Source organism: Spermophilus citellus, assembly GCF_964194105.1.
Source record: "Spermophilus citellus genome assembly, chromosome: 18".
Lineage (NCBI taxonomy): Eukaryota > Metazoa > Chordata > Mammalia > Rodentia > Sciuridae > Spermophilus > Spermophilus citellus.
In genome coordinates this window covers 66695177-66714986 of record NC_138200.1, presented here as the reverse complement: position 1 = coordinate 66714986, position 19810 = coordinate 66695177, and the positions used below count along the sequence as shown (strand labels likewise).

Genomic DNA, 19810 nt, shown 5'->3' with positions numbered 1-19810 from the left:
AGGCTCCGCCCGGCTCTGGCCCCCAGCCCTCTGAGGAAGAGGCTGCCTCTGCAGAGGCAAAAGCCCCCGGCACACCCAAGGGTGCAGAGGAGACCTGGAGCGAGGACCGGTGCAGGCTTGGAAAGGACCCTGGAGGCCAGGGAGCTTTAGTTCGAGAAACCTAAGGCCAGCGGAGGAGCTGCAGAGGAGAGGCCCCCTGGACCCTGGACGGACAGATGGCCCAGGCACCACCTGCAAGGAAGCCCGGCTCTGTCCCAGCCACGGGCCCCTCCACTCCTAGGACCCACAAGGCCCTCTGCTGCTGGGTCCTCCCCGCCAAACCCCAGCAGAGCCGAGCTGAGCAGAGCAAGGCGTCTCCCAGCTCTGACCTGCAAAATCCAGGTTGGGTTCTTAGGACGTATGCTTGTGGGCAGTTTGTCACACAAGAAGAGGTGACTGGAGCCATCCCCACCCCTGGCAGACCTGTCCACACTGAAAGGCAGCCCCGAGGGAACAGGAAAGATGATGCTCACGTTGTCCCAGACTCCCGAGATGCCCAGGTTGGACTGGAGAAGCTGGCCCGGGGCCACACTGTCCCTGCACCCCCAGGCACAGCACAGCAGCAGACCAGGCGCACTGGAGAGTGACCTCAAGCACCGGGCCACCTGACAGTGCACCATCCAAGAGGAACGCCGAGCTCACCTGCACCCCACAGGCTGCGACATGTGGATCTCCTGCTTTTAGCAAAAGCAGGAGACCTGGCCTCGCCCCTCAGCCCGCTGAGACCTGGCCTCGCCCCTCAGCCCACTGAGACCTGGCCTCGCCCCTCAGCCTGCTGAGACCTGGCCTCGCCTCTTAGCCCACTGAGCTGTTACAACTCCAGCCATGGAGTATGGATCGTGCTTTAGGATGAACTTCTAAACACGTCTGAGCAACTGGATGGCAAAACTCTCTCTTCTGCAGAGTCTGGCTGGCTGCCTGCGCTGCCTCTCCACACAGAGGAGTTTCCTGTGGGAGCAGCAGGCTCCTGCCAACCCCAGCCCAAGGTCTTGCCAGGATTCCCAGGGCCTGCTGGTCCTGTGGATGGTCATCCCAGGTCTGTCGCCTTCAGCCACCTGGGCATTGCAAGGGGAAACAGAAGTTCTGCACCCAGGTGGCCCGTGCAGGGGGAACCAAGGAGCAGCCACACAGGCTGGCGACCTGTGTGCTCCCCTGGGGCCCAGCAGAGGGTCCACAGCCGGGACCCCAATACCATTCCCCAGCACCCCAGTTCTTGCCAAAGCATCCTACAAAGAAGAGCATGCCCAGCCCCTCCCTCCAAGACCGCTGTGTGGAATCGAGGCATGGCCCCTGGGGAGCGAGGACCACACCAGCCGTCCCCCCTGGGCCCTGAACCCACGACAGGCAGCTTGCTCAGCCTCCCCCCACCCCCAGCCCTGAACCCACAGGACAGTTTGCTGCGACCAAACTCCTGGGTCCGTGTGCAGGAAAGGACGTGACTCACTGAAAAGATGCCCAAGAAGGCTGGTGGTGGCCAGCTGCCGTCCCCCTGGGTGTTAGTGACCCCTCAGCTCAGGGGTGGCAGCAAGGTCTTGCCATGGAGCCTCCCCCACTGGGCTGTCCTCCAGGACACAAGCGGTCAGGGCCAGCCAAGACCTGGGCCTCAGTTTCCTCATCTGTAAGCTGAGGACGATAGGCCCAGTCTGATGGGACCCATACAAGAGCAGAGAGAATCCATGTCCCCTGCAGCGGGACACCCCACCAGGGCCGGCCGGCACCTGGGCCCATCTCCAGGGGTGAGTTTGATGCCAGGTTGCTCGATGGGAATGACCAGAATCCATCTCCATGGTGGCCAGCCTGGGTCCTTCATGTCCCACTGTACCCCAGGGCCCAGCAGTGACCCACAGTGGCCAACCCAACGAGGAGAGCCCTCTGGCAAATCATTTCCTTCAAATCAAGGCCTAGTATTGTTTTAAGATTCCCCCTTTAAAGAGCCTAGAAACCTGGTGAAAACCATAAAATATTCGATAACAAAAGGGAAGGACACATCAGCTTTCTAGAAGAGCCTTTATTTGAATAGTAAGATCCATACACTTTTTCAATGGATACAAAAATAAATATTCACTCAGCACGTTCAGGAAGGGGCTCCCAGTCCCTGAGCTGCAGGTCAGAGTCCCTGGTGACCTTACAACACCTAAGCAAACGGGTCCAATGGCCTTAAGACTACAATGCTCCCTGTGTTGCCCAAATGAAAAAGCCACCACCACGGGCACTTTCCAATGTCCCCATGTGTATTCACATGCCACCAAAGGCCCTGTGGCCGCTGGGTCTTACCCCTGCATCCCCTCTGCACCTGTGGCAATGAGAAGCACCTGGTACTCCTGGCCCCTCAGATGCCAGAGGCCTCCAGGTGGGCTGCACCCAGCTCCCAAGGACCGACAGGTCAGGCCATCTCTGAGGTCCTGGGCACACCTGCTGGGGAGCCAGGTGGGGTGTCAGGAGAGGGACGAGGTCAGCATGCAGTCAGCCCCTGCCTGTGCTGGCTCACTCCAGCAGGACGCAGGCCCGGGCGGGGTCCCCAATCTCCTGGACTCACCTTGGCCAGCGCAGGTGTAATACAGGGGGACAGATGGACAAGAGGAACCCCGATTTAACAAAACAGCAAAATTTTAGGAAACACATTCAAGTACTTTTTATCAAGCAGATTTCAAAAGCAATTTCAAAGTGGTTTGGAAAGATATCAGATCTCAAAAGATGACCAGGCCGAGCCCCGGCCTCTAAGCCAGCACTGAGGCTCCTGCGGCTTCTGAGCGGCCTCTCGCTTCGGACCAACTTGGCATAGGAAATGCATCCTATTTGCTAGTAAGTAGGGTCCATTCTCCTAGCGCCAGCACAAGGTCATCTGTTGGCCACTGCCACACAGTTCTGCTGGAGAGGGGCGCTGGGGTGCAGACTGGGGCCACCTGGGGCCTGGGGCAGTGGGCAGCAGGGTGGGGAGCCAACCCTGCCAGTCCAGCTCTGACCCTATCCCCATGTGGCCTTTAAACCATGGCTTACAGCTGCCCGCTGCAAAGAAAAAGACTTAAGAGCCGCTCACATGTGAAATCAGACATCTTTTCATTGTCAGATTTCAATTTTTTTTAAAGCTCAAGACCATTTAGAAAGAACAAAAGACATGGGATGATTTAATTACAGAGACAAAAAATAAATCTAGTTGTCAGCTTCCTGGCAATAAATCCCCAAAGGACACATTTGAAACAGGCCCACCTGCGCACCTGCACTCCCAGGTGCACCCCACCCCCTCTCACGGGCCACAGCGGCCCCCTCCCCAGAGAGAAGCTGGCTCTAAATATCGTGAAATCTTATTAAAGAGCTCAGAAGTAAAATGCCACTGTGCGTGGAATCAGGCATCTGAAGTCACAACTCTGCATCCTAACGGGACAGAAAGAGCCTCCTCCTCGCCAGCTGACCCTCAGCTCAGGCTTGTCACGCAGAGCAGAGCGTGCACAGGGCTGGCGAGTCTTTGCAGACATCCATTAACCCAAAACGCAAAAGAATCGTAGCAATTACTGAGTATTAAAGAAAAATGCAGAAAATTACATTTTTTAATCAAAGGCCACGTTACAGCAGCCAGACCTTCCTGGGTTCCTGTCACATGCGCCTTGGCCCAACTCTGGCCCAACGTGCACACCTCGGAGGCACCCACACAGGTCCGGGACGCCGACGGCACCCGAGGGCCCACAGCCCTTGTCACAGTCCCCAGAGGCACCAGCGCAAGCATGTGGGGGCCCAGGAGGACGCTGCTTAGACGGTGATCTGCTGGTTTTCTCGGAAAAAGGGTCTCTGGTGTGAGGCACAGACATCGGGAAACATCCGGAAGGCCTGGTCGGGCGGGGGCTCCTCGGGGGCCTGCAGCAGGGAGCCCACACCGCAGCTCTTCCCCACCTCCTCCATCAGCTGCCGCACGTACAGCTGCTCGATCTAGAGGGTCAGAGACAGGTGGGAAGAGCGGGGCCTGCACCTACCCCAGTCCGAACCCATCACTGCAGAACCCCACCTGCGCCCCACAGGCATGGACCGAGCAGGTGGCGCTCAGCAGCCTGGTGCACGCTGCCCACACTGGCCCGAGCCAGTGCCCAGCACTCCACTCAGCTCCGCCCCTTTGACCAGGCCGGATGAGACCTACAAAGTCCTGACCCGCCACTGGGACCACCAGGAAACCAACAGGTGCAAACTTTCTGAATAGGCTTTGGTTTTTACAAAACCAACCAAATAGGACAGAAAGAAACATACACTCCCAGACCTGAGAAGAGGCTCGGAGGTGGCAAGACACTCGAGGCCTGGGCACCAGGCCAGGGGTACCCTCTCACCTGCACAAGAATGAGCTTGGAGCGCAGGGGAGCCACGTCTGGAAACTCCTCCCCGAAGCACAGCACCACCCTGCTCTCCGGGAGGCGGCTCTGGCTGCTGTAGAACTGCTGCAGCTCTGAGGGGGGAGGGGCTGGTGAGGCGGGCCATACGCTCCTCCTGCCTGCCTCCCCCCACCCCAAAGAGGGACCCAGAGTCTGGCCACTCCCCGTGCTGACGATCTCCAACACCTGAGCTCCAATGCCAGTGCAGAGAGAGCTCACTGCACACTGCGCCCTCCCTCTCTAGACACCGGGAGGGTTCCCGTTCCGCCCTAGCCCTGTGGGGCCTAAGTGGACAACCTCCACCTGAGGACACCCAGGGGCGATGTGGTCCGCCTGGTGGCCCTCAGTCAGCCCAAAGGCCCTGAAGGCACAGGTGTCACCCAAGTGCTTAGCACATCTCTAAACATGCACACGCCTCCCCAGGGACCTCGCCAGGACACAGGCACTGGGCCGGGGGATGGTCTGTGGGCAACCGCAAAATGGAGTGTCCCAGAGGGAGGTGCTGACCCACCCCTGCTCTGCCCCGGGGATGCTGGGGCCCAGACAGGTCCCAGATGCTCAGGGGAGGGCACACAGATGGTGCACCACCTGCCCGGGGACCCTCCCCACTGCAGTGGGCCATGGGAAGGAGGCAGGTCCCCCAGGTGGGGTGGCAGAGGGACTGGGCACAGACCTCGGAAGAACTGGCTGGTGTCGAAGACCTGGACCACGGCCTCGCGCTCCAGCTTGTTGGGCCGGCCCTTGCTCACCACGGCGTTGCCGCTGCAGAACACGCGGCCCTGGCACAGCCGCCTGGCGAACACGCCCTGCCGGCTGCTGTGCAGCAGCACGCCTCGCTCCAGGTGCCCGAACAGCTTGCGCGTCACCTGCCTCTGCCGCTCGCTGGGGATGGTGTCGGCTGGCGGGAAGCACACCAGCTGCAGGCCCTCAGGGCCGAAGGCCTTGGGGCTCGCCTGGCTCAGGGCCAGGCGGCAGCCCTCGGGGCAGGTGGTGGTGGTCTGGCCCACCAGCTTGCCGCCATAGTAGAAGCTGATCACCATCTGGGAGAAGGCTGTGAGGACGGGGCCATCAGGGCTGGTGTGCGAGACCTCCGACCTGGGAAGGTCCCACACCCCTCCACAAGTGACACTTTCATGAGCATAAGCGAATGCGTGGGACACCGAGGAGCAAAAACTGCCACAGCAAGACCCCCCAGCGAGGCCAGAGCGGGGCATGGGGCGGGCGTGGGGCGGGGCATGGTATGGTGCCTGGTGCGGGGCCTGCCGGCACCGTCAGCTCCCGGGGGCAGTGCTGTCTCTGGAGCTGCTGCCCAGGCCTGAGGCAGACATGAAGTCAGGACTCAGGGACGTCACCTGTGTCCCACAGGTCACAGCCCCCGGGGGATCTCTGGACTCAGACTGAGAGCCCCCACAGAACCCCTCACCAGGCCTGTCCTCAGGAGGACCTGGAACCTGAGGTGGCCGACTTCGGCGGGGCTCTGGAATCCGCAGCCTGAGGCGCGGAGCTGCTCTGGCCCCACTCATCTACCTGATGTTGGAGAACCGAGGCCCAGATGGGCTCGCCAGCAGGTAGTGGCAGTACCAGCCCCTGGACCCCTCCAGCCTCCCCGTGGCCAGGCGTCCGTCGCCTTTGCCACCTGACAGCTCAGCACGCTCCACCCCCTTCCCCCTGGAACAATTTCTGAACATTGCTCCAAATGAAAGTACCAAAGCGACTGTCACCATGGTGGCACTTTGCCCTGTCATCTCCGGGGCCTCATCTCGGGGTCAGGGCCTCAGCTGTGTGAATGGGCAGCTGCACTAGGATCAGCAGCGTGCCCCAAGGCACCCAGGCGGTACGGCTCTGTCGAACAGGAGGCCCACAGGGACCCACGGAGGAGCTGCTCTTGCTGCGGAGGCCAGGGGGGACAGCTAGGGCACCGCCCACCACCAAGCACCCCCAAGGCCTGGGCTCCCCTCGGCCAGTCTCTCCCTCACCAATGTCCTTCCCAGTCCTACAAGGTGGGAACCGGGCACCCCTCAGCTGAGCTGCAGAGAGGGCTGTGTGAACCCAGCGGCTGGAGCGTGAGGAGTCCCTTTGCGCGCGGCCAGCCGTGTGTGTCCCCCTGCTGGGAGCCAGCAGCCTCGCCCCTCATTCAGAGGCTACAGCTCTGACCCTGCTGTCCAGAGGCACCGGTCAGTAGCCACCCAGACCACGGCCCAGCGCCAGGCAGGACACAGCTCAGCCTGGTGAGCTGGAACCTCTCGTGAGCACGGCACTGCCCAGCGTAGGAGGCCTCGAGCCAGGCCAGCCAGACACTGCGTGAGCCTGAGGCCAGCGTCCCTCTGTGAAGCCAGGCCACAAGCCCCCGTGCCCACGGGCAGCACAGGCACAAGCTCGACGCCCAGCGGTGCCACTTCCTGGCAATTCCAGCTGAGCCCCTGCCTCTGCCACCAGGAAGGCCTGGGCACACTCCTCTTCAGTCCCCAGCCTGGTACTCTGGGCCCCCTGAAGGCCAGGCATTGGCTTCCCCCAGAGCTGTCCTCTGCTGCCCAGGAGGTGCAGTCTGTGAGTCTCAGTTCCCAGGGCCGCTGGCAGCAGCGCAGCCAGAGTCCTCCAGGTACCGGACAGAGAGGGGGCCACCAGGGACGGGACAGCCGGGCACACCCCTGATCTACCTGGGGGCCGCACGCAGCCCGGGCCCTGAGCCTGGGAGATGGGAAATAACTGCACCCACCCAGAGGCGGTGGGAGAAGGAAGGCAGGAGACCGGAGCCTCAGGCTGACCCCACTGCCTGGCAGTGGTCAGTGAACACGCCACCAGGGTCACTGTGGTCACCGTGGTCACCACCGTAACCGTTTCTCCTCTCGCTCTGAACATGAGTGTGGGGAAAGGAAAAGGCGGCAGCGGCGGCACCACCACCAGGCAGTCTCCACCAGAGTCCCAGAAACAAAGGGTCCCAGGCCCGTCTCACAGACCAGCCCCAGCCCCCAGGATCACAAAGCCTGTGTCCCAGCAGTGCCCATGCCCCGCCCCCAGAACACCCCCTACCTGAGTGGTGTGCTTCATAGGCGGCGTACCCGGGCACCAGCGGCAAGCCTGCAGGACACAGGGGCATCAGGCGGGAGGCCACGTGCAGCAGCCCAGGGGCCCTGCCCAGGCTCCTGCGGCACGTGGTTCCCCTCCAGAGCAGGAGTCCTTGCCTCCAAAGTGCAGAACCAGACCTCGGCCAAGCCAGAACGCGGGGACTTCCTCTGCCCCATCAGTGCCCTGCAGGGCCATGTTGCCTTCCCACCTGGGGGGCTGGGCCCGGCAAGTCACTGGACTGCATGCCACCCCCCAGCACCTCTCAAAGGCGTCCCTGCCACACAGGGGTCTTTCCCAGCCCCAGGCAACACTGCCAGCCACAGCCTGAGGACCTCCAGGCCTGCCAGGCCACCACCCCCTTCTGGTCTACTGCTGGTCACGGCAGGGAAGAGGGAGGAGGAAGGCCAGGTGCTCGGGGAGAAAGGCCAGAGCCCAGGCAGCCGAGCAGCACCCGGCACTTCCGCATGTCGCCAGAGCCAGCGAGAGCGGGAGGCCTCCTGACCCCCAGGAGCCCAGGGCAGGTCCTGCCGTGTCCATCTCATTGTACATCCAGGCTCCCACTGGGGGGCTCCCACTGGGGGGCTCCCACTGGGGGCTCCCCGAGTGGCCCTCCCCTGCCGTCCTGGCTGTCTTCAGTTCTGCAGGGACCCTTTCTGTCCCCCGGAGCAGCACAGCCAGGAGAGCCCAGGAGGGGCCCGGTGGGCCGAGAGCCTGGTCCTCCCTCCAGCGTCAGGACATTCCCAGACCCCCTCCTGCTGCCTCCTGGAAGCGTGGAGGACAGCAGCCATGGACATGGGACATGGAATGGGAAGACTGGGAGGCTAGGGCACGGCTGGGCTCTGCCCTGGTGGCTGGAGCCAAGCAATGCTCTCCACCTCTCAGCTCAGCCACCATGACGGGTCACAGCAGTACCAAGCGCCCAGCTCCTTGCCCAGCTGGTGTGAGGCTGACCACAAGAACACGGGCACTCGGGTGGCCAGCAGTGCCCGCTCTGTCCTCACCTGTGCTGGGCTGCTGCATCCACCAGTCCGGGAGGAGCTGGCTCCGGCAGGCCTCCGGCGGGGAGGGGCTCCGCTTGATCATCCCCAGGTAATCGTCCACGGGAGGCTGCGGTCAGGTGAGAGGGGACAGCGGCTCACTCACTGAGCCTCCAGCATGGGGCTGTACTGCTCTGAAATGAACAGCTCAAGCACCACAAAAGCCACGCTGTCACCTTCACCTCGTGAGCTAAAAGTTAACCTTACTTTGCAGCTGGAAAGACCTGGCCTGTGACCCACCCACCAAGCTGGCAGCTAAACCAGGGGCCAAGTCCCAGCCTCCCTGGGCAGGTGACTGTGACACCCCAGATGCACACCAAGGAATGGTGACCCTGAGCAATCCTGCCAAGAACCCCGTTCCATGGATCTCCTGAAGGCCCTGGGGAGTCCATCACGGGTCACCACGGAACCCGCATTCGTTAGGACTCTGGCACGGCAACCTGCCACCTCCCTCCCTCAGACGAGCTGCAGAGAAGCCTGCACTGAAACAGGACAGTGCTGAAGGACACAGCTGAGAAGTCCCTCAGTCCACTGCCACAGACCACCCAGAAAGGTAACGGTGACGGCTACCACCCACAGAGGAGCTGGCAGCCCCAGGCCGTCACACACTGTCATTTCATCCCCTGGGGACACTGCGCCTGCTGGCATAAGGACTCCTCCCACACCCACACCACTGTGGCAGGGCGCGTGGACTAATTATTATCCCAGGTCCACCTCGTCACAGCCACAGACAGCCAAGAGGCCAAAGGTGGGAGAGAGGGGCCCGGACAGCGCACACAGCCAGCCGCCCTCAGGAGACCCGAGCTCTTCCCCACGGGCTTGCTACGATCCTAACGGGCTCGGCTGCTGCCTCTCCAGGACATTAAGGAGTGAAACACGCAGGTTGAGACCTCAGCTGTCCGAGAGCGGAACAGAGCGGCTGGCACAGCAGCCCACTCCCGCAGGAAGGCCTGCCTACTGTCCCCGCAGGCTGCCCAAGAGGGCGACGAGAACAGACAGCTGTTAGGACGGTCCAAACACGGACAGGTCAGGGCCCCAGAAAACTCCACCCTCACAGAGTAGGCAGCCCGGGCCCAGCTCAGGAGCGAGGGGACAGGACGCGAGGGGCTGGCCAGTGCAAGAAGGCCACTGCAGCAGGGCCAGTGAGCCTGCTTCGCCTCCACGGGTGGAGCTGCTGCTGGGGACCAGCCCGAGCCCCTGGCCAACGGGGGAGATGGACGCGTTCCCCTGCCTGCCAGGCTGCAGGCCGCTCCTGCGCCCGGGGCCTCCACCTACCTCCTTGATCACCTCCTCCATCTCCAAGCGGCCACACTCCAGGTCCACAGCGTCGTTCACACAGCCGGGAGCTGCCACGCCCAGCTTGCCTGCGGGACATGGGACACCAGACCCCGTGAAGTGCCAGGCGGCAGTGCCAGCCTCTCACCGTCACTTTTCCAGTGGAGCCTAAGGAAGTCAGACCCACGGTCCCCGCTGGCTTCAAGGTCTGGGAAAGGTGCAGGCTCAGCATGTCCACAGGGAGAAGCTGGCTGGGGGCCACGGATGGACAGGGCCCTTTGCCCTCCTCCTTCTACTGCTAGATCCAAAATGAGCCCCAGACACACTACATCAGGGCCAGACCTCCCGGCCGCGGGCTTCACTGACCAGCTGGGGCATGGGGAAAGCCTCAATTTCCTGGAAAAACGTGCAGATGGCAGGAAATCTCCTCAGGCCTTTCCACCGCACACGCCCACCCCAAGACCCAGCAGCACCGCTGGACCAGCCTCACTCCTCGAGAGCCTGCAGTGCCCAGCATTTCCAGCGAGTGCCAGAGACCAGCCTCGGGGCCTCCATCTCAGGCCCCCTCCCCAGTCAGAATCACCTCTTGAGTCCACAGGTGAGGGACAACCACAGCCAACACTGCCGGCCGGCCGCACTCCCACCGCCGTTTCCTCCCGACTCAACAGACTCGAGGACTCACTTAGGAGCTGCTGGTGGGAGGGGCGGGGGGCCCAGTGCAGCCTGTACATCCCTGCGGCACAGTGGTCCCTGTGGGGGGGCTCCTTTTATTTTCTAGCAACTTGAGGAAGGGAAAGGGGCAGATCTGGTGGACAGGAAGGGATGGGTCGTGAGGGTTGGGACTCTGTCCCCAGTTCTCCTCCAACATCCACACTTGCAAGCAACCCACCCGCCACCCGACCCCGTGCTGTGAACAGGCCAGGCACCTGCCTGCTCATGCGTGGCCTGGGGAGAGGCAAGAGAAACTTCCCTCTTGCTTCGAATCCCATGAGATTCTACAGTGATGAAAAATTATCCAAAGCAGGGAAATAAGGCAGAACCAAGACCAGGTGGCCCTTCCAGTCCCCAGCCCCAGCTAGCCTTGGGGGGTCCTCAGATGCTCCAGGGAGGCCACGGCATGGGACCTGCCACCCTCAGGGATCAGAGCTGGGCTCAGGAGACTGGTGCTCAGCTGCAGGAGATTAGGCACAGAGGACCTGAAGGAAAGCTGACCCAGGCCGCAGAGTCCGACTCTCGGGCCTCCACCCAGGCTCGGCTACCCAGCCGCCTCTGAGCCAGCACCCAGAACAAACCGCAGCTCCAGCTCCAGTGACGTCCCAACGCAGCGCCCTCCCTCCTTAAGGAGTTAAGACAGAGTTTCTATCAAGTCAGATTTCAACTCTTTCTTAAAATCATCCCACAGTGGGATAAAACTGATGCTTTCCAGGGCCCCAGGCATTACTGGGCTGCCAAAAAACTTTGAAGGACATCGCGACTAGAGTGCTACCTGGAGTGGCCAAGAAAAATCGATGTGGTAAAAGAAGGCTTTCGACCAGTGACGGTGACTGGATGGACCCACAGGGCACAGCGCCACTGCGGAGGCTCTGCAGGCGGGGGAGCGGCTGGGGAGCCGCTGGGGAGCGGCAGGGGAGCGGCCCATCCCTTCCTGTCCACCAGATCTGCCCCTTTCCCTTCCTCAAGTTGCTACAAAATAAAAGGAGCCCCCCACAGGGACCACTGCAGGGCCAGGTTCCGCCAGGGCTCCCGGGCCATGGTCGAGGCCACAAGCCCATCTCCTCTGCCACCCCACCCCAAGGATCCTCGCTGGAAGCTGCCACTTGACAGCAAGGACGCATGACGTCATCAGGGAGTTCAGCATCTACTTGTACAAAGGAGAGAACTACTTCATTTAACTAAAACCATGCGCCCAGCCCAAGCCCCAGGCCTTGCGGCAGAGGGGGGAGGGGCGCCAGGTAGGCAGGGCCCGGAGGCTTGGGACCCACAGCTGATAGTTACATTTTTGCTCTTCCTCTGGGACAATTCGGTAGACTTTGTATGGCTCAGAAATGTCCAGCTGGGAGCGGTCTGTCACTTCCTCAAAATCTGGGCTCTTGTTCAAAGCACAGCGTAACCTTGTCTTCCAAGTGGCTGGTTCAGCTTTGTCCCCTTCCTTAAACTTCCCTTTAAAAACCGCCCAGGCCTGAAGGAAGAAACAGAGACACGTTGAACACAGGGGGTCCACCAACCGCGACCTCCCTCACCACGCCGGGGCCGGAACACCCCCAAGGACTTCTTGCTGGATCAGTGCTCATCCAACGTCAGCACCCAGAGATGACAGCAGCCCCTCGCTCACTCGCCCGGATGTGGATCCCCTGGATCACCAGGCTGAGCCAGAACTCGAACCCGGGTGCAGGCTCATCACGCACACCCGGGACAAGCCTTTGGCAAAGTCCCTTCCCTGGACTAAAGGGCCTGGCCAGTGGCTCAAAGAGGAAGTTGCACATGGTTTCATGAGAATGTTAAAAACAAAGACTTTTTTTGTATTTTCAAATGAACCCCTATCTAAAACTTAGCAGAAAAGGGAACATTTGCAAAGTCTAAATGTGGCCACCACTGCCCTGTTCCTTTTAATAGAAACTTTGTTTTGCATTTTTACATGATTCTGCGCCACCCCCCACTGTTGAAACGCAATGAAATGTTTTCCTCCTGTCGACTGGTTGCCTTTTCTCTCTCTTTCTTATTCCTGTTTTCTGACCTCTCCAAACTCAGGATCTAAACCAGGATCAGAAACTCAAAGCTGGATACTGCAAGTCAAAGCACAGAGTGGAGCGGCATTTAAAAAATAAGACACGCCCAGCGCAGTGGCGCAGGCTGTGACCCCAGTGACACAGGAGGCCGAAGCCCTGTCCCAGAGTTATAAAGGAAAAGGGCCAGGCTGCAGCGCAGTGGTGGAGCCTTCCCGGGGTGCAATCCCCAGCTCGGCAAAAACGCAAACACAGCTTGTGAATGAGCATAGGTCCCCATTCCGAGTGAGAAGACAGGCCACTGGTCAGAGGGAGCCACTGCAGTGAAGTGACCTCGGGCTCTAACAAAGTCGGTGTGCTCTGACCTTAAATAAGAAACATGGGAGAAGCCGTCCCTCCCACTTGGGAAAATGCGATTCCAAGAGGAAAGTCACCTCCCCAGGGTACCCCAGTCCAAGACTGGGTGACCGGTCCACTGACTCGGACACAGGGCTCTCCCTGGATGTCTGGGAAATGCAGGTTCCTCGGCCCTGCCACTCAAGAGTCACCTGCAGCAGGTGCCAGTTAGGTCTGGGCTCTGCATCCTCAGCCACCACCCAGGTGGGGGGCACACTTCCAGAGTCCCAGGGAGCCCTTGAGTCACAGCTCCTTCAAAAGAGCCCAGCCCTCTCGAAAGAGAAGAGGGTTTACAATCCAAGGTCAATGCTCGACTCTGTTAATGCCAAAAGAAACTAGAAGAACATTCCTGCAAGTGAGCACAAGTGGCTGCTTCCTCTCTGGCAGACACACACTCCCCTTCGAAATCGTTGCAAAAGTCAGCAGCCTCGGCTCCCGCCTTCCCTCTGCACTGCTGACCACGCATTGACTCCTGTGGTTGCTCCAAGACATGGAAGGGCAGACCAGGTGCTAGCTGCACGGCTAGTTTTGCTCTTGACATCAGGGTGTGCCTGCCTGGCACCACGGGCGTTGGTCACGCTCTGGGGGCCGCCCGAGCACTGCCGGACACAGTAGCACCCCTCCCCTGTCGGCAGGCATGGCCAAATGTCCTTTGGGGACTGGCCCCCACTCTGAGAACCACCAGTCAACCCACATTCCAGCTGGCCTTGGATGAGACACGTGGACTCCCTGGTGATGGGCAGCCACCGGCAGGCACTGGAGCACAGCACCCCCAGGCAGTGTCTTGCTCAGTCCCCATCTGGGCTCGCCCTGTGACCAAGGCCAGGGTATGCCATCCATCAACACAGGCCCATGGTCAGCCCACGGTCAGGAAGTGTCCTGGGCTGCAGCCAGCCCTGGGCCTGTCCCACAACAGGCAGCTGGCCTCTTGGGACCCCTCTGGCCAGCTCTAAAATACCAACTTTGCTGGGTACTTTCAAGACCTCCCAGAGCTAAGGCCAGGCAAAAGGCTAAGGCCAGGCCCAAGCCCAGGAGCCCCTCAGCCTGCCCCCATGGTACACGGCTGTGACTCTGTCACCAGTGTGAAGTCCTCCTCTTCTGCCACTACTGTCTCCTGGTCTTAGCAACGAACTCCTGTATTTCCCTTGAAGGCCTCCAGAATCTGAAGCACCTGCAGCATGGTGTGTGATAATTGATGAGGCGGTGACAACACCTGCTCCTGGTCACCTGCTCCGCGGGAGCCCTGTGGGCCACGCCCTCACCTGACTAGATGGTTATGAAAATGAAAGCACCTTTCAAAAATAAACTGACTTGAGGATCCTGGTGTACGCAGGGTTGGCACAGCACCTGCTGCATGTCTGACGGCCCACCTGAGGCCCCACCTGAGGCGGGCACAGGAAGCCAGTGTCAGCTGCTGCCCTCGGGCAAGGTGAGTCCTCCGTGACTTCTCACAGTCCTCTCACGGAGCCAGGAAAGCAAACAAACATTTTTTTTCCTTAACTCCTAAGTTTTTGGAAGGTTTTCTTAAAATGAGAGAAACAGGTTCTCTGCTGAACAGAAAAACCCAGGACAGCTCTGAATAGCGGGTCTCTCTGCTGACCTCTCCCATCAGTAAGCTCCCTGTGGTCACTGCTGTAGGAGACTGGCTCCCAGGGGACACTGGACAGCAAGCACCTCCACAAAGCCCAGCTCGTCGAAGCACCAGATGGGGCTCTGGGCTCTGGGTGACCCCGCCCACAGCCTCCGAGCTCGGGTGGGCACCGTGTCCCAGCCTGCCTCATTCCTGCTGAGATTGTAGACTCATTTCAGATTGCCACATCAAGCAACTGCATAACCAACGGAAACCCTGGGAATCTTGCACACTCTTAACGCTGTTGAAACGGCCGTGGAGAACATTGCATAAGTATAAATCTGGGCTTTATTCATCATTCGTGGGGCACAGGCGGTAGAGGGAGCAGGCTGAGGAGAAGCCTGCATCCCGTCAGCAAGCCCCGGCACCCTGCTCTGCAGCCTCTGCTGCGCTTCACTCCACCACTCTGCAAGCCTCTGCCCTCGGCAAGCCTCTGCCTTGCCCCCCACATGCCCCTGGTCTCAGGTCTGCTTCCAGGCCTCTGCCACTCAGCCTTCCCAGCCCTCCCCCCCGACCTCCTATGCCATCGGGAGACCAACAGCAGTGGCCTCCAGTTAAACATTGATCCTGACCATGGTGGGCCGAAAACAGGGTTCTTGGTGAGCAGGGGGAGACTGCGGCCTCAGGATGTTGGGGCTGCAACAGGCACCTAGCAGGGACGGGCCAGGAATGCCACGAGTGTACTGCAAGGAGCAGGGCAGCCCTCACCACAAAGTGTCAGGTCAAGTGCGTTGGGGACTGTGGCTGCCAGGCCCCTGAACTCCCAACCAGCCCACTGGCACTCGGGTCCTGTTCAGAGTGGGCAGAGTCATTCCCAAGCGAACTTCACCATGATGCCAAAGGCAAAAAGCACCTAAGATCAAAGGGAGAGAAACCTCCCCACGCGGAGGGGAAAGAAAGCAGGACTGGCCCTGCAAACCCCAGGGTGTCCAGACTTTCTGACCATGTCCTAGACCGGAAGGGATCGAGGGACACGTGGGCAACAGGAGACTCCTGAGGGCAGGTAGAAAACGTTCCCAGGGGCTCGCTTCCCCTGAAGTGTCAGTAACTGGCATCCCCAAGACACCCACCACCTCTGCAAACACAGCCAGGCCACACCTATGGGGCTGAAATGCACCTTCGGCCAGCACTGACCTCGGCACGCTCCACTCTGGGTCAAGTGGGAGCCTTGGTCATTTTTATTAATGTGTGTCAGAAGAGAGTCACTTCTGGCTGAGAGTCCAGCAATACGATGGGTCCTGTAGGCCTTGCCCCCCACATGCCCCTGGTCTCGGGTCTGCTTCCATCCTCCGCCACTCAGCCCTCCCAGCTCCCCCCACCTCCTATGCCATCAGGAGGCCAACAGCAGTGGCCTGCAACCTGGGCTCGGAGCAGACCCCTGTGGTACACTGTGCACAAGGCCGCAGTCGGGACTGACCCTGGCCTGGGGCCCCAGACCTCCCGGGGTGGAACCTGGATACCAGGAGCCTTAGAGGTGCCCACAGGTGACTGTGACAACCCTAAGGGAACCCTGATGACCTCGGTGGCCTGCCGGTTCCTTCCTCTGTCTCAATCTAAGTGTAACGGGAAGAAACTGCTCCTCTTCCCAGTGGTGTGGGGGGATCCAAGACTCCACCACGCAGGAGCTGGAGACTGCCAAGCCGCTCTCAGTGAAGCTGCAGAACGGGGGCGGACAGGACAGCAGCCTCACACGTGGGCCAGGCCGGAGCAGAAGGGCTCTCCACGGACGCTGGCCGGCGTGCTACCGGTAGCAGTGCTAGAGGACATGGGGCTGCTCATGCTCCAGGGAGAGACTGCGTCCAGACATCTGCTGCGAGTTCAGGACACCCCTCACACCCGGCCCCAAGTCAGGACGGATGGCATCTCCACCAAGCAGAAGACCGGCTTCGAAAGAACCAAGACTGAAACCTCCCCGTCCACCACGCCATCCTGGTGGCAGCACAGGGGAAAATATCTTGGTGGGAGAGGAGAGAGGGACAGAAAGCACCCGTCCCCTCATGGGAAAAGTGCCATGTAAAGTCACCAGACGTCTGTTGTTAAAGCACTGGATTAGGTTTTTAGCAAATCAGAAAGGCATCCCTGGACATTTCCACAGCGGCAGGGAAGACGCTCCCCACTCCCCGGCAGGGTTTTTACCTTGAAGATGGAGGCGTCCACCTCCTGGTTATAGTCCTGCTTGCCGGCATGCTTCCATGGGATCCGGAACATGTTCTTCTCGTCATTTTCCCAGATCAGTCCTGGATACATGCTGCTGTCGATTTGCTCGATCAGCCACTGTCGCAGTCGCCGGCCACCATTCCTGTCACACATCCTTGGAAATAAAAAGAAAAAACATCCTATATCTAATGTCACTTCATAGTCAGAGGTTCAGGACAAAGGTGCCCCCTGCCAGGAGAAGACAATGCAGGCCCCAGTGGAATCCAGAGGAAAACTGAAAGCCCGAGGCGGCAGCTGCCAGATGTGCGCCCACCTGCACCTCAGACAAATGCCGCCACAGGGAACAGGAGCACTTCAGCCCCCAGCTGGGAAGTCCACTTGCCCAGGGCAGCACCCTCCATGAGCCCCCATCACTCTAAGACCCAGCCCCTGCCTGATGCCCAGGGGACAAGTGTTCCCCAGAGGACAGCCCAGCACTCCTGCTGCCGGGAAAAGAGGAAACCCTCCAGGCTCAGCCCTCCAGGGTCCTTTGCGTCACCCGAGTTTGAGATAAGACAGAGCTGGGGTCCGATTCCCCCTGAGTGACCAAAGCATCACTTACCCTGGAGTCTGGGGGTAGGGGTTCTTGGCACTGCAGTGACACATATGAAGCCCCTGGGGCAGGGCCCCCCTCAGAGAGCCTCTCAAGAACAGATGGGCTACCTTCCTCCCCAGGTGCCTTGCCTAAAGGCACTGTGACCTGGGGAGCTAATTGCAGGACACCAGAGGCATCCTTAGACACTCCTGCCAGAGTTATGAGATGGCTTCCCCAGCGGGACAAGAAAGAGAACACCATGCCCGTAGCAACTCATGCAACATTTACCAGAAAGGTGCTGGAAATCCCCTAGGCAGCTGGACAGGCGCCCACCCCCAAAAACAAAAACAGCATTTCTATTCTTCCGATTAAAATGTGACCTCTGTGGGCAACAAGTTTGAAGCAATCAGCAGTGAAAAGACATAACATCCCCAGGAACACGGTCATACCCAGAACCGTGCTGGTCCATAAAGCAAAACCAAGGCCAACCACCTTTGCAAGAAGTATGCATTTTGGAAACCCCAGCACCCTGCAGGTGGCTCTGGGGCAGGAAGAGGGGGCAGGTCCCAGGGGGAGGGAGGTGAGATCTCTCAAATGCCAATTTTAGCTTTTCCATCCAATAACCCCAGCCACCCACTTGTGGGGAGAAGATATGAATCAGAAACTGGACTCTGATTTGGAAACCGGACCTAGAAAGCTCTTCTCCAATCACCTGCATCTCCATGAGACCCCTTCACCTGAAAAGTGAGGGACTGACCCCAGGCACAGTGGCAGAACCCTAAGGCCACTGTGCTGATAAATAAGAAGGAGTACCTAGGGTACCTAGGGAGAGAAATGAAACACACCCTGAAAACCAAGTAGGCTGCTCATTCTGGGAGCAGGGAAGAGGCCTCCCAGCTGAAGGAATGGACTGCGTGGAGGAACATGGGGGTCAGGACATAAGGGAGGAGTCCGGCTCTGAGAATATGTCAATTAAAGGAGACATTTCCGCTTGCACCCTCTGAGTAGCCTGAAATCGGGAAGCAAATTCTGTTGGTATGGGCCTTTTTCTAGAAAGAGGGTCAACACTTTTTCATCAGGATTTCTAAGGGATGCACTCCACCCCCCCAACAAAAAAAAAAAAAGTGTTAGAGGACAGCTGTCTAGGTGATTATAGAAAACAAGAGAGAAGGGGTATTGGGAGGAAAAGTGAATCACAGATTATGAAAGCTGGGAAATACTTCAGAAACCATCCAATCCAGCCCCCTCTTCACTCAGGAGGAAAGACAGAGGCTGAGAGGGAAGCAGTCACCCCAGCACCCAGCAGACAGGCGCCCAGCCGACGGCCAGAACTGGCCTCAGCCCCCAAAGCGGCTCTGCTCACTCTGCGGAGAAAAGCCAGTCAAGCTAGACACCCCCCGCAGGCGGACAGTCCCTTCTAGAAAATCAGGCGATTTCCCTGCAATCGCCTGAGACTCTGGCGGCATTAAGGACCTAGGAGGCTATTGCAATTGCCACCGGAATGATTTCGTGAACACTAGCAAGTGAATTCCACCAAACACCCAGGCAGGAAAAATAATGAGCCAGTCACATGATTATAACTTCCCCCTCCCGGCGGCGAGGTGACAATTCCCCACGGCAGGTCCCACGGGGAGCCACCCGCATCCCTGCGCAGCGCGCTGGGCCAGGCTTCCAGGCCCACCCGCTGGACGCCGGGGCAGGACCAGGTCCCCTCTAGGGACCCCAGGCGCGACTCTGGCCGCCGAATACCCTCGTCCGGGAGACGAAACCGCACCAGGCCACTTCTCTCTCTGGCCCCAAGCTTTCTCAAGTGACCACTCAATCACTCCCGACCTTGTCACGAAGGAACCTGCCGTGCCCCAAACGACAAAAGTGGGACCCATTTTACTAGCTCTTACCTTTGATTAAAAAAAAAAAGGTAGGGGCCAGAGGTTCGGAGGTTTGGGGACAACTTAGAACTCGCCTGCCAAGCCCGTCCTGCGCCCTGGGGCTCGTCCGCACGGAAACGTCCGTGCGACGCGGACGCGGGCGGCGGACACGGGCGGCGGGCACCGCGCGGACGGAGCCCGCACTCAACGCAGCCCGCCCGCAGGGCCGCACGGGACCCCGCCGCCTGCCCCGGTGGCCCCGCGCGCCGACCCCGGGGAGGGCGAGGTCCGCGCCAGCGCCCGCGTCCCGGGCAGCACGCGCGCCGGCGGCCGAGGGACGGCGCCTACCTGCCGCGCCGCGCCGCGCCGCGCGTTCCCACGCTCCCGCGCTCGACCTGCCGCGGCTCCGGGCGCCGCGCGGCGGCTTTAAGGGCGGGGCGGGCTCGGTGCGCGGCACGACGCCCGCGGCGGCCAATGGCGGGCGGCAGGGGCGTGGCGCCGCCCCATCCGCGCGGCCCGCCCGGCCCGCCTTCTTCGAAGCGCTCGGCTTTCCGAGAAATCACTTCGCGGAGGGCTCGGTCTCGTCGCGCGGGGTCCCGGCCCTTTCCGCGGCCGCGCCGAGCCCCTCTCCTCGCAGGCCGGGGGCGGCGCGGGAGGGGGCTTCCCGCCGGAATCCCCGCGCGGAGGCGGCCG

General features: G+C 60.4%; 1 protein-coding gene across 2 annotated transcripts; it reads right to left on the bottom strand.

Moving 5' to 3' along the window:
- Positions 1 to 2047: 2047 nt before the first annotated feature.
- Positions 2048 to 19527, bottom strand: IRF8 (interferon regulatory factor 8). 2 transcript variants are annotated; one of them, XM_081275318.1, is made up of 9 exons: positions 19466 to 19527; positions 16655 to 16829; positions 11765 to 11948; positions 9770 to 9858; positions 8459 to 8564; positions 7422 to 7469; positions 5065 to 5442; positions 4350 to 4465; positions 2048 to 3960 (listed from the first exon to the last, which is right to left on the bottom strand). In XM_081275318.1, exons 2-9 carry the CDS (start codon positions 16826 to 16828, stop codon positions 3784 to 3786), a joined length of 1272 nt encoding a protein of 423 aa, XP_081131444.1. In that variant the 5' UTR covers position 16829; positions 19466 to 19527; the 3' UTR covers positions 2048 to 3783. The 2 variants fall into 2 exon arrangements, with proteins under 2 accessions (XP_081131444.1, XP_081131445.1); XM_081275319.1 differs by lacking the exon at positions 19466 to 19527 and adding an exon at positions 19148 to 19381.
- Between the last annotated feature and the right edge of the window lie 283 nt (positions 19528 to 19810).